Here is a 14146-nt window from a genome sequence, read left to right on the forward strand (position 1 = left end):
TGTGTCCCCGACCACCTCTGAAGTGGGCGGGGAAAGATGGAAAAACTCTTTCTATACAGGGACCATTTTAAAAACTGTGTTAGGCTACTACCCTGTGAAACGCTGGATGAAGGGATGGAGGATGGAACTCTAGCTGCAGTCTCAGGCTGCACACCTAGAACTCCAGCGACCTTCCCAGCACAGAGTGGGAACAGCACTGCCTGTCTCTGAGCCACGTACCCTAACATTGTTACTTTCCAGCTGCTCACTCCTTGCTCTAAAAACCCACAGTCCCAGAGACTGAGAACGAGTCCCTTAGAAACTTCTACGTTCTTCTCTCCTTTACTTGAGGGGTGCGGAGTTGCTCTTAGACTTGGGAAAACGCTGGCCTCTTCTCTCCCTCTATGCTTTGAACAAGTGTTCGGCAGTGGGACATCTCTCCTCTGGAGTAGGTGAGAATCGTCAAGGATCTTCCACTGAACCCTGAAGTCCTTTCTTTCCTTGAACCCCAAGAGTCTGATGAGAAGACCTCAGACCACTCCCTCGCAGGCTGCTGTCACCTGGGGACCACTGGTTCATCCTTCAGTGTTTCTCTGCTCCTTTCTTCTTGAAGATGGCAGGCAGGTCCAGTGCTTGTGGGTTTTACAAGTTGTCTGACTTCTCTGGCTCACTTGGAATGGAAGCTCATTTTCCAAGGGGAAAATGCATGGGCCACCTTTTCTCATAAATTATATTTCATTTACCCTCGCCTATCCATTCTTGCAACTGGCATTTTCCTTTCACACTTTTGTAAGCATTTGATTGGAATTGCCAACACATGCCACCAACCTATTCCCCTCACAGTGCACTGTACCCATCCATTGGCCCCTTTCTCCTTCCCTTCAGGACTTACTCTTTGAAGGAGCCAATCATAAACCCATTAGATACCCAACAATCAGCATACAATGGTACCCAGGTCAACTATGCCTCAGTCTCCTCACTACAAAACAAGATTAGCCTAGACCATCTTTAAAACCCTTCCAGCTCTGTGGTTCTGTGACTTTGAAACATATTTAGAAAACTATACAGGGTGGGGCAATGGCTTAGTGGGTAAAGTGTTGGCTACAGAAGCATGGTGGACCCAAGTTTGGGTCCCCAGCACCTATGTAAATGTCTGGCACAGTTGTATGAACCAGTAATCCTGGTGCTGAGGTAGGCTAGAAGGCAGGGACAAATGGATCCCCAGAGCTCACCGCCAGCCCAGCCAAACCAGCTAACCATCAAGGCAGTTCTCCATCCAGAACTTTCCCAGTACCTTGCTTATGTGGCTTGGTGTGACCATCTTGTGACTTCCTAAGACCTCTGCAGATGTGTACAACTACCACAGTGGACACAGAGAGATGATGCTTCCCATGACCTGGCTGCCGAAAGCTCTAGCTACGGGTTTTTGAACTCCAAAGAACAGAGGCAGATTTCTTGGAACAGCAGACACATTGCTTTGTGAACTGGACAGGCAGTGCTAGCTGAGTTTTATATCTTTTTACATCTTAGGAACCTTTCTCTTTCTCATATTGATACTCACCATCTCTTAGCATCACCTTTAAGGAGTGAAGCCCCATGCCTACAGTGAGTCAGCGCACACGTGGGGGGTGGCATAGGAGCAGAACTTAGCTGGACATCAGACCACTTGTGTCATTACATTCCACACCAAGCAGCCTTCACAGGGGGCTTTTCTGCCTGGTTCCGGGCTCCAGGAGGAGAGGTGACGAGATGACAGTCACCCAAACAGGAAAACATCCTGAGCATGTAAATACTGCTGAAAGCTAGCGAGCGTCAACTGATCTGTGATCTAAGCCAAGACTTTCCCATGCAAACCGTGGGAAACTGTGCATTGCTCTTATGTGCAATCTCACGAACTAGAGAGTCTCCGTAGCTGCAAACACGATCACAGAGCTGGCCTGCGACACTATAGGAAGTGGTTCAAGCATGCAACTGCTCCCCGGCACCTTCCTTCTTCTCTGGCCGTTCCTTCTTGGTATCCCTCCCTAGCCTTCCTCTCTCAGCAATGGCTGGAGTCCCTTAGCGTTCTGTCCTAGGACCTAACTCCCTTTAATCTCTCTCAACACCCTTTTTTGTAGGCCGTAGTATCAATTCCTTAGTCTTAACCTGTATTTTCACAGGACACGCCCACTTCCAACCTTCATGCACACCCGGTCCCCGTACAACTGTCTTCTCGGGGTCAGGCTTCTCAAGCTTGACACTTCTACGTCAAAGCCATGATCTGCTCCCATTGTGTCCTCTCAAGTGCACGCTCTCCCTAGTCCTACAGTACCTCCAGCCATCCACGTGTTTGGGTCAGAAACCTGAGGCTCGTCCTTAGCGTCTGCACCTCCCTGCCCTCAGAAAGTCCAAGGACTACATGTTTGGTTCCCAGGTCACTCTTGAATGCTTTCCCTCTGCCTCCCTTCACTGCTTCTAGCTCCGCCCACACTACCATCCGCAGTGCTCTAGAGAGCAGATGCCCCTCCAGCCTCTGCTCCAGCGGTCCGCTGACCTACTTCTCACCCGAGGCAGCTCCCGAAAGGAGGCCACAGTAACCTTTGTCATACGCTTGGTTGTGTCACACCACTCCTCACTTAGAACTTTCCCTGGGGCCCCCAATGCTTCTGCTTCTGAGAGTGTACTCCAAATCCTTAACGAGATGCCCGATGCTTAGCTTTCTCCAGCTCTCATAGAGTAAACGCCCCTCCCCCATATCTTGGCCTCCCCACCTGCTTTCCCTTTATCTGAAACAGTTTCTTCTATAGCCCCTCAAACCCCGGCACACACACACACACACACACACACACACACACACACACACACACACACGTGAATTCCACCTTGCCTGTTTCTGGACCACTGTTGAAACTCAGTTTAAATTCAATTTCATCGAGGCAGCCTTCCATGACAACTTAGAATAGGTTGTTTAAGGATGCTATTCAGCACATAGGCATCCATTTTAATCAATGTCCACTTTTGTGGGGAGTGGATGAAATATTGAGTGACCATGTGTATTGTTTGACAGGAGCATGGTCACGTTATGTACCTTAATGCCTCAGGCCCATGGAAGCAGCAACACCTGTCCTGGGCAAGGCCCAGAAGCATGGCAAAGCCTTTCTCTGGTCCAAGTATGAGTGTGTTCAAAAGACTGAAGAGTGTGTGCAAACACTAGCAGCCACAGCGTCCTCTTCCAGGATGAGTGCAGCCCGAGACTGTTGCACCACAGACACTTCCCATGGAGACTAGCTTGTTCTCCTCCTTGCACTGTGTATGACGAATGTACTGAGTTTTGGGGTTGCATAGTAGGTGCCCCTCAACAGGATGAGCACAGTCCACCTAGCACCAGCTTTTCTGTATGTGTTTCTGTCCGTTTCTTCATTCCCAAGTTGCCCCAGTCAGGTCTCCAGGACCAAAACCATACAGGAGGAGGAGCAGTTTCTCCTAGAACAATGCCCACAGCAGCCGAAGCAGACAGCTAGCTATGTGTTAATTGTTGTACTGCAAGATGCAAGACATACTTTGGGTCATTATAGATTTTCAATAACTGATACTTAGGAAAAGGAGAAAGGAAGAGAGAAGATGCCCAGAGCTATTCATGCCCCTGTGGCCTACCTGCGCCGTCTCAGTCTTGACATGGCAGGATTAGAAAGGATAATAAAGAAACGAGGAAGGACCAAATAAGAGGAAGAAGAAGATGGAGGTATGAGCAAGGAAACAAAAGGACAGATACGTGCTGCTTTGGGGTGACTTCAAAACATGAACAACAGGACGTCAGCTTTTTAGGAAAGTTGGTAAGAAAACCCCAGGCACAGAAAGACAAACACCACATGTTCGCTCTCATATGTGGGTCCTAGCTTCCCATTTTTATATGTGTGTGTTGATGTGGGAGTGAACGTGTATTGAGGAAGCTAGAAAGGGGCCATGAGAGGAAGGGGGAAATAGAGGCCTGGGAGTTGTAGAGCAGAACATATTGTTGAGAAAGTGAAGAGGTGAATATCAGGAGAAGACAGCTTTAAGGGGTGATGGGGGAGGGCAGGGAGATGGAGTATGGATGGAGGGGGGGTCATTCCAAACTAAGGATGCATAAAACAGTCAACAGGAATTCTGATAGTTTTGTAAGTTAATTAAAAAATAAGAGTTAAAAATTAGACTGTAAACAGAGGTTCCCTTCTCTGTGGGTAAAATCATCCCCAGAAGACAGATTATTAAGCGGGCTATCATCCTATGGGTGTTTGTCAGGGAGGCCCCTTCAAGCTTCCCCAACACAATACTGGCCACTCCCACTGCTCTTGGTTGCTCACTAGGGTTAGATGGTAAGACCTGTCATGGAGTATGCCACAGCTTTGATTGGAATTGAGCTGGAGGCTTTTTTCCTGATGACTACCTTTTATAGTGCTGAAAGGTACTATGCAGGACGTTGGAAGAGAAAAGCCATCAAAGCTCTTACTCAGCTGTGGACCTTGTATGCTATTCTACTGACTTGCCAGACAAGATGTGCCCATTGGTACAATAGTGGCATAGTTTCCATAGGGGTCACCAAGCACTTTCTGATTTCCTGACAGGATCTGAGTGCATTCCTTAACCCAGAGACAAATGATGCCTGGTATTATAAGCCTGGTCAAAAGCCTGTAGCTGGGGAGGCCATAGATTCTAGTGAGGAAGCTATTACTGTTATTCTGCTAAATAGACACATCGAATCTAACAAGTGGCATTCAAATTATTTGTGTCCACAGATTAGTGATGCTCAAATCTTTGGCCATAAAGCTTTTAGTCAGAGAAGCAGTGAGAGTTAGTTACTGTGGAGACTTATAACTAGTTAGTAAGTTCGGAATTCTCAGTCCTAGGTGGGGCATAGACATCATTCTACCAGGGAACACTGTGGAACTGGGGAGAGCAAAAGGAAGGGAAGGAGCATTATGGACCATGGTACTCAGGCAAGAGATGCCCATCTAACTCAAAACAAACACACGCTAGCTGTGATTACCTTCATAAGACCTAACAAGATTCAGCCCATCCCATGGTGGATGGAAGAGGGGCTCTTAAGGCCACATTCCTCTCTGAGGAGCTTTTGGCAGTTAATGGTTGCTAGGAGAAGGGAGACATTTTCTTTGGTGGTATAGTCACGTCTCTGCTTCTTTAGTAACCCCTCAACTATGCTTGTGAAGGGGGGGGGGGGAGTCAGAGGGTACAAGAGAGGGTAACGGGAGTAGAATATGATCAAAACACATTATATCCATGCATGAAAATATCAAATTGAAACCCACTTTTGCATAAGATAAGTAAGCATATGCTAATGAAAATATGGGGGGAATTTGGTATATATGTTTTTGGTCTCGTTTTATCTCTAAGATGTCACATATGGAGGTGTAGTTAGAAAGATGAGTTAGGAGAGGGAATGACACCAGCAAGGCAGTCAATTGTTGATAGACTTGAGCTCCTTCATACACAAAACAACAAAGCACAGAGATGTGAGGTCCCCTCTGCTCAATTCCTCTAAGCCCCAGGCATCCACCAATGCTGTCTCTACCAACACCTTAATCAAATCGTGAACGTTCCTATACTACACAGGATGCAACAAGGCAAATCGGAATTCTTCAGAGTTCCCTGCGAAGTGCCGCTGTCTGAGAAACAACCTGTTTCGCTGGGAAAGCCACTTTGAAGTCAGTTTCCTTGTGGGAGTGGGTGCCATAGGTGGGAATCGTGTGAAGTCCATACTCAGGGGTAAGGAACTAAACTGATGTTATGACTAGTAACTCAGACTAGAAATGTCCCCAGTTCCCCCCCCCCCCTTCTTTTTCAGTTAAAATGTCATTTTTCATGTGTCAGCAAGTTTCCGCATAAAATACCTTAAACACAGGGTACTTCACTTTATCCTGGTCCTCAGTGTCCTCTGCTGGTCTTGCATTTTGGCAAGAAAATACGAATCTGACACGCTCAACAGCATCAGGGAGAATCGGGACATAAATAAGTGAAATAAAGTTACTGGACATCTCAGAGATTGTGGTCAGTGAAACAGCTGCCCACAGGATCCATTCAATGAAGGCGTTATGAGACACAATGAAAACGGAGCATCGATCTCCTGGTGCGAGCTATGGGCAGTTTGTTCGAATGATCAAGACAAACTGCTGACTGTCTTAGGCAGGCGCAAACTTTTAAAGATAAACCGAAGGGTAGTCAATACCCATTGTAAAATGTATCCATATAGTTGCTACTATAAATTTGGTGGATTGATCAACGTGGTCACCTACAGTGGGAAAAATTACAAGCTAATGATTTCCCTCTGAAGGATGATGGACATATTCACTATTTCAAGACAGAGTGAGAAGGCTGCAATGTCTCTTCATTAACAGCATGTTCCAGAATAGCAGTTGTATAGGCAATACAAAATAAATAACCTCAGACAGTCACATCAGCATCAAATGACAGTTTCCCGATTACTCACATCAGTGTCAGGTCCCTTATCTGCACCCGGACAAGAGAAAGTAACAAACTCATGGCACCTCTTGTGAACCACAAAACAGCAAACTGAGGAGAGAAGAGAAAAAGTAAAAATTAGAAGGGTCTAGATATAATATACCAAACCGAAGGAGGCATTTTTAGTTTCGATATAGACAGAATCCCGCAGCAACACAAAGGCATTTCATTCAAAACTCAGTAATATTTTGTTTCAATTAAGCTTGTAGATAATATGACAAAATGCTAAGGAAGACTAATCCACGGCTCCTCAACTCTAACGTTGGGGGGAGGAGATCCAAAGCTTAGCAAATACTTTCTCAAGGTATAACCCGTGGCTATAAATTCAACATATTTGGCACTCTCATATATCTCCACACATACATACAGAGACACATGCATGCATATGTATACAAACATCATACTCCGTAGGTTAAGTAAAAATAACTATGAAAGAAATAACTGATGATGAATGATACAGAGGCATCCTCAGTTAGAAGACCTAGGTTCAATTCCTATCACCACGTGTCAGCTCACAAACTGTCTGTGACTCCAATCCCAGAGGATCCAACACTCTCTTTCAGCCTCTGTGGGCACTACACACATATGGTGCATGGACATACATGCAGGAAAAACACCGATATACATAAAATAAAAGTATATATATATTTTAAAGACACTAATCCACTCTATAGAAAACACCTTTTTGAAAAAAAAAAAAAAAACAGTTGAGGGGTGTAGCCTACGACTTCCTTTATCACCGTCTGTGACAGAGGCTGTCCCCAAGGTAGAAGAGCCTTTGCAAATCTAGCACAGCTATTAAGAGACAGTCTAAGCCCAGTACCAATTTCATAACTAATCCTGAAGATGGATCAATAAAATAGTTTAATTTTCGGAAATGAATATGTAATCCCCAAGAGGTCTTTGTGGATGTTGTAATATGAAGGATAAAAAAAGTTGATCTGTTTAGTCTTTTGTTCAGAACTGGGAGTAGGGTTCAGAAAGCACCCTCTACTGCTGTGTTATGTTGAATAGCAATAGTATGCTAAAGAACCAGCAGCTGCCTAAAGCATTTGGGAAGTCACAAGGTCTTATGACATTTTACAGTTTGCACGCATGTTCCCACCAAAATGCACACTGACAAAATCTGGCTGCCATTCTAGTGGTGCATGGAGAAGGGACCCCAGGAAAGTGACTAGTCAATGAAAATTTATCCCTTGTAGGTGAGACTTCCTCTGTGATGAAAGGGCAAGTTTGGAGCTGGTGAGACAGCTCAGAAGGTAAAGGCGCTTGCCTCAAAACCTAACAGGCTCAGTTAGATCTCAGAGATCCGTATGGTGAAAGAGTCACAGTGACCCAGAAAGTTGTCCTCTTACTTCCAGATGTGCACTGTAGTGTGTGCATGCATGACTACACACACACACACACACACACACACACACCAAAGAAATACACACAGTAAGAAGGGCACAGCCAGGCCCGTCCATCTCTCAGACTCTTTACCCTCCCTTGTGTGCATCAATGTTTTCCTCCCCTCTAAGGAAATGGCCAAAAGGTGCTTGCTCACCTCGCACCACGACCTTGGGCTTTCAGGATCCAGAACTGTGAGAAAACAAGTGTGTTGCCTATAAACAATCCAGTGTGCATTTTGTTACAGCAGCAGAAAGGATCTGAGATGTAGCAAAGAAGAGCAGAGCTTCCTGATTCTTGGCCCATGCACTATTTTCTTCTTACACTGATGATAGCAGAACCTCCTGCATTTGTGTTAGTGGCTGAAGGAGATGAAAGAGGCTGAGTCGCTTTGGTGGATGGGAAAGGACTGCAGGTTTGCCTGGAGCTGAGATCCCAGGAGAGCTCATGTACTAAGCCAAGTCCTAAGAATTCTTAGAGTCGGAAGTGGCCAGGAAGCAGTTCAGAATCTTTTTGCTGGGCCTTGGGGACCACTGAAAGGTCTCAAGTAAAGAGAGATGAGTGTGATGCCGGGCGTGGTGGCTCATGCCTGTAATCCCAGCACCCGGGAGGCAGAGGCAGGCGGATCACTGTGAGTTCGAGGCCAGCCTGGTCTACAAAGTGAGTCCAGGACAGCCAAGGCTTCATGGAGAAACCCTGTCTCAGAGAGAGAGAGAGAGAGAGAGAGAGAGAGAGAGAGAGAGAGAGAGAGAGAGAGAGAGAGAGACACAGAGAGAGACAGAGAGAGACAGAGAGAGACAGAGGGACAGAGATAGAGAGACAGAGATGAGTATGAGAGCAATGCTTCAGAGGCACAAGCATGGGTGGTAGAAAGAATGCAGTGTAATAGATTGAGGGCTAAAGCCTAGCTAGGCACCTCCTACTTAGCCTAGGAATCAAAGCCTCTGCCCATCATTACCGAGACTGCTAAGATGACCAAGAATTGCTGACTGACCACAGAATACCATTTACCAGGCGCCCTGCAGCGAGCAGGTATTTGTTCCATCCCTTTACCTGTATTATCATGGTAACATTTCATATCCACACTGTGTAATATGCTTCAATATCCACGGTTTTAGATGGAAAAACATTGTTCATATCTAGCAGCTTTAAGCACACAATGGGTATTTACAAACGAGAGAGAAAGAGAGGCAGGGAAAGCCCTCAGGAGGAGAGATGGAAAGACTGGCAAAGAAGGGTCTTGTCTAAGACCACCCACCCACAATGTACTCGAGCCAGGATTCATGCTAAGGCTTACTTAATTCCACAGCCCGCTTCATGCTCACAGTGTCAAACCCACTGCTGGCCTCAAGAGCAGTGGGAGGGGAAGAGACACAGTTCCTCCACCTGTAGCAGCCCGGAGAGTTGTTTCAGGTAAGTCTGGCACAGAGAAGAATTTTAGGATGAATGAGTGTGAAGCTGAGTTGGTGTTTGCTGGGATTTTTTTTTTCACGGATTTAAACTCCGGGCTTGATAAAGAGGCATCCTGGGAAGCATGAGACAACATGGGTATAAGCTTCTCCAGAGCCAGCACTCACATGTCTTTAGAAGAGCCATATATAAGACTTGGTTGCTTCTGAAGTCACATCTAGAGTGCTGCTAAAAACCTTTTCTTATTGGTAGGAAGGTGCTTCCTGTGCAGTAGATAGGATTACAATAGAAACAGTAAAATCCAAGGCCACAAGGCTACAGGGGTCACAATGGTTGCAGAAGTTGGGTTTTATACTGGAAAAAAAAATGTTTAGTCTTTGTGAAATTCTTCAAAAATCTCAGATTTACATCTTGGGAAAGAGGACGGTCATATATGTTTAGGTCTTAAGTTCGTTTCATTGCTATTTTAATATCTCTACATAAAAGAAATAGTGTCTCTATGTAGGTAATACCCACAGGCAAAATTTGTTAATTGTGCAGGGTTTCTTAACTCTTGGCTGCAAGAAACTTCAACAAGACTAGCATGAGGGCCTTTCTTCCGCTTTCCATCTCTCCTTAACTCTCTCTTTCTGCCTTTCTATTCTGCATCAACAGGATTCTGGAAACAAAAGGGATATTAGAGCTGGTGTCACCATATCTTATTTGGGTCATGGGTACAAAGGTTACATGACAAAAAATACATGTCCATGAATATTCACATATATACTTGTATATCCACAGAAACACAGAGGGTGGAGATATGACTATGCCATATTTGATAAATAATAAAGAATAATGAACTGTTTTCTTTATGAATTTTTTGGTCATAATATAATAACACTGTAAAAATACACATTAAAAAAAAAACTGAAAATACAAGCTTGGTATTGACCAAGACCAAAGTTAAATGTGTGAGTGGGAACTATGCTCAGGGTTAACAACTGGAGAGCTCTGTCAGTGAGCAGTCCTTCAGAGGTGAGGCTGCCGTGGTGGTGATGGGTCCTCTTGGGTTGCAGTATGCTATCTGCCACACCCAGCATGCATGGCTTCTATGCGTGGTCCTGCAGGAGGCAGTGAGTGTGGAGCGAAGTGTGCAGACAGTGCTGAGGCCATCAAGGGGCAGTGCCTGAGCTATCCAGGTCCCTTCCATAGTGCTGCGGCCAAAGGCAACTTGATTGCAATTTCTTCAAAGATAGATGATAGAGCAGCAATGGAGAGACCCACATTAATCTGCTTGCTCCTCAACACCTGGCACAAAGGTATATTTTATTGAAATTACTAGAAGAATCACTTCCTAAAGGAAAAGGATTGTAGGGCATTATCACCTCATTGTAATATATTGTGAAGATAAAGTGTTGAGGGGGGGTCAACAGCATTTTAATTTCTTACTTAATCGCTCCAATGTTTGAGTCTTTGACTCTCTTTTCCAGCCATATTCACATCTGGATAATTAACACATAATAATTCCGCCTCTTTGGAAGAACAGCGTGTCTTTGGTATCTGTCATCTCTACTTACATATTTGTACCAATGCCAATGCAATGCCGCTAGTTGAAGTATTTCTATTATGCACTTTAGGAAAATTCTTACTTCAGATATTTTCCTAAGAATCAAGCTCTCATGGCCCTCTAAAATGTTCAGGGGCAGCACAATCCCTACCTACTCCCAAATTACTTTCTCCTCCCACCCTGTCTTAGCAGCTCTTGTCCCAAGCTTTCTCACATGTGAACTTCCCATTTCAATGAATGCCTCCAACAGGCGGTAGACAGAAGGTCCTGCTTGCAGGGTTCTCATGGATGTATGGATTTTCTGGGTGCATAAAGACCCTTAAGCCTGCTCGCACTTTGAATGTTCAGTTGGTGGCATGTTTACCGAGCATGCCAAAGGCCCTAGGTGCAGCCTCATCACCATACTCACTGGGTGTGGTGCACACACCTATAACCCCAGAACACAAGGGAAAGTATCATCCTTGACTACAGAGTGAGTTGAAGGCCAAAAGGGGCTAGAGAAGACTCCAAAAAGAAGAAGCAATGTGTGCTTTCCAAAACCAGTGCAAACAGTGTGCACATGCCGTAGTAAAGAGGAAAGCTCAGTTGCCTCCTCTTCTCACCATCACCACTACCTATAGAAAGGGGGAAAAACAAAGAACAGAGGGGCTGGCCCAGGTGGCTGCACACAGTGTTTGTCTGGGGAAAGCTGCCCTAGAAAGTGTGCATAGCAGCCAGACATTCTGAAACTCACAGATGGCTGCCCCGGACCTTTGCTTCCAAGCTGCAAACTAAGTGGCAATACGTGTTTTGTGGGGCAACATAATCTACGTGCCAGAGATGCCACAGGACTGCTGCAGAGAGGAGAGATGGGGAGGGTCTAAGAAATGTACTGGGGTCACCCTGAGGAGGTCAGTGGACATTTCTCTCTGGATTTAAAATCGAGAGCTACTATTTTATATTAAAATCTAAAGAATTCATCTGACCACGCAACCTGGGGTAAGGGGGAACTGGGGAGAAAGTGAAACCTGGGGTGCCTGTCACATGACACAACTTCAATAGCTGCCTGACTTTGGCAGGCAAGGTAATTTCAAGATTGCCACCACTCAGAAATGAAGGCACAACCATGGCCAGTTTCTTACTACACAAGGTCTGCTTTTAAGAAGCAGTAGCCATCCAGCAAGACCATGTCTGCCTGTCTGTCTGTCTGTCTTTCTCTCTCTGTCTTTCTCTGTCTCTCTGTATCTGTGTCTCTGTCTCTCCCTCTTCCTCGACCCCCTCTCTGTGTGTGTGTGTGAGAGAGAGAGAGGGAGAGAGAGAGAGAGAGAGAGAGAGAGAGAGAGAGAGAGAGAGAGAGAGAGAGAGAGAGAGAGGCTGTGTTGGGGGTTGCACATGTGTGTGCATGTGGGGGTCAGAGGTCAACGTCATCCTCTCTCATTCTCCATCTTACTTATTTTTCAGACACGGTCTTTTGCTTACTCTGGAGCACACCGGTTAGGCAGGACTAGCTGTTCTGCAAGCTCCAGGGATCCTTCTGCCTTCACCTCTTTGGCACTGGGCTTACAGGAGCACACCACCACACCTGGCCTTTTATGGATGTGCTGAGGACCCAAACTCAGACCCTCATGCTTGTCAAGGAAGCACTGTCCCTACAGAGCCATCTCCCTAGTCTCCAGGAGCCAGCCTACAGTCTAGCGCACAGCACAAATCTTCATTCTATCACTCTATAAGCACAAAAGAACTTTCCTATAATCCTCTCTGTGGATGTTTGTACTTCCCAACAGACATGGAAGTTCCCTGCAGTGGACCCAATACATTGGTGCAGATGAGGTAATACCACCAAAAGGAACTCAGTCCACAGGCCTGGAGCTGTGAGGCTCCTCAACATGACCTGACTTTGCAATGGAGTATGCTCAATCTGGAGATCCCTGTCAACGCTGACACTACACACCGTGTAAATAAACGGAAATTAAGGAGTACATTTCCCATCTGCCAATCGTACATTGCAGGAACACTACAAATGACAGTGACCTAATTTTGGGTCAGAGACTCATTTTAAATATTCAAATAAAAATCTGAAGTGTGTTGCAAGAGTGTGTCATGTTGGTGTTACAATGGTTCTCATTCGTGTGTGTTTAGTTTAAAGAGATGAAAAACCAACAAAGGACATATGGAAATCTAAGTGGAATAGGAGAAACATTCCCTTCTGACACTGTTCCTCCTATAAATCTGGTAAAAATTAACTGGACCATGGGTGTTTTGGTCATGAGACACACACCAGGACTTGAGAGCTCTTTCTGTGTCAAAGCCGTCTTCATGAAGAGGGATGTCTCAGGCCGCCTGGGTGGGATAGTGTTTCCTAGAGTGACTCTAAGCAGATGGTGAGCCAGAGGCTTTCCCCACACTGCACTCATGCAGAGAAATTTGCCTCAGAAAGTGGCAATGGTGAATCGATGCTACTGATACAGGAATGGGTTACAACAGAGTCTGCCCAGTCAACCCCTGCATCCTCAGGAGGAGCCTCACAACGTGGCTACCCACAGTGCACTGCCTGCGGGAATGCTCCTGGGCCAAAGAGAAACACTCGGCTGAAAGCAATTGCCACCACCACTTCCCATCCATCAGGAGGGCTGATGAACCAGGGAGGGAGGGGAGGAAGGAGATGGGTAAGGGGCAGATGAAGGTTCGGAATGGGACAGGAACGAAGAAGGGGAAAAGGAAGGAGAGGAAAACCGGCAGGTGCTGACAAGGACACAGAGAAACTGGAACTCATGTCCAGGGCAAACGAGAATGGAAAGTAAGATGACCGGTCAGGAAGAGGTGTGGGTGTGCGCCAAGAGTAAAGGAAGAAATTACCATATGACCCAGATACTCCATTCCTAGACATACCCTCAAAAGAACTGAAAGCCAGAATTGCCAGTGCCCATTACTCCCTGCACACAAAAGGTGGGAATGACCCAACTGCCCATCAGTGGATGTGTAACTGAGATGGAGTGGATGCTGTCTGCTGCTGTGCAGTCCTAGGGAGGAGCGTAGCTCTGACACATGCCACACAGGGTGAGTCCACTCGTCAGAGATAGAAAACAGAAAAGAGGGAAGACGGTTCGGGGGGTGGGGTGGGGCAAAGTGAGAACCAGAGTTATTAACCTGGCAGGATGACACACACCTGTAACCCTAGTGCAGGGAGAGTTAGAGACAGGTGGGTCTCTGGGCTCCCTATCCAGCCAGACTAGCCATAATGGAGAGCTCCAGATTTGGTGAAAGTCTCTCTTGATCATGATGATGATGATGATAAATAATTATATATCAAATAATTAATATATAATAATAATAACAATAATGAGGAGG

The 14146-nt window shown here is 45.9% G+C and overlaps 1 protein-coding gene across 1 annotated transcript in view; it reads right to left on the reverse strand.

Moving 5' to 3' along the window:
- The window catches only part of Prkca (protein kinase C alpha), a 392514-nt gene that overhangs the window by 229641 nt on the left and 148727 nt on the right, over positions 1–14146 (reverse strand). The window contains exon 3 of the mRNA XM_051158935.1: positions 6443–6525. Within this exon, the coding sequence (XP_051014892.1) occupies positions 6443–6525 (83 nt within the window). The remainder of the gene's footprint in view (positions 1–6442; positions 6526–14146) is intronic.

This window comes from Acomys russatus, chromosome 16 (assembly GCF_903995435.1).
Source record: "Acomys russatus chromosome 16, mAcoRus1.1, whole genome shotgun sequence".
Taxonomy (NCBI): Eukaryota; Metazoa; Chordata; class Mammalia; order Rodentia; family Muridae; genus Acomys; species Acomys russatus.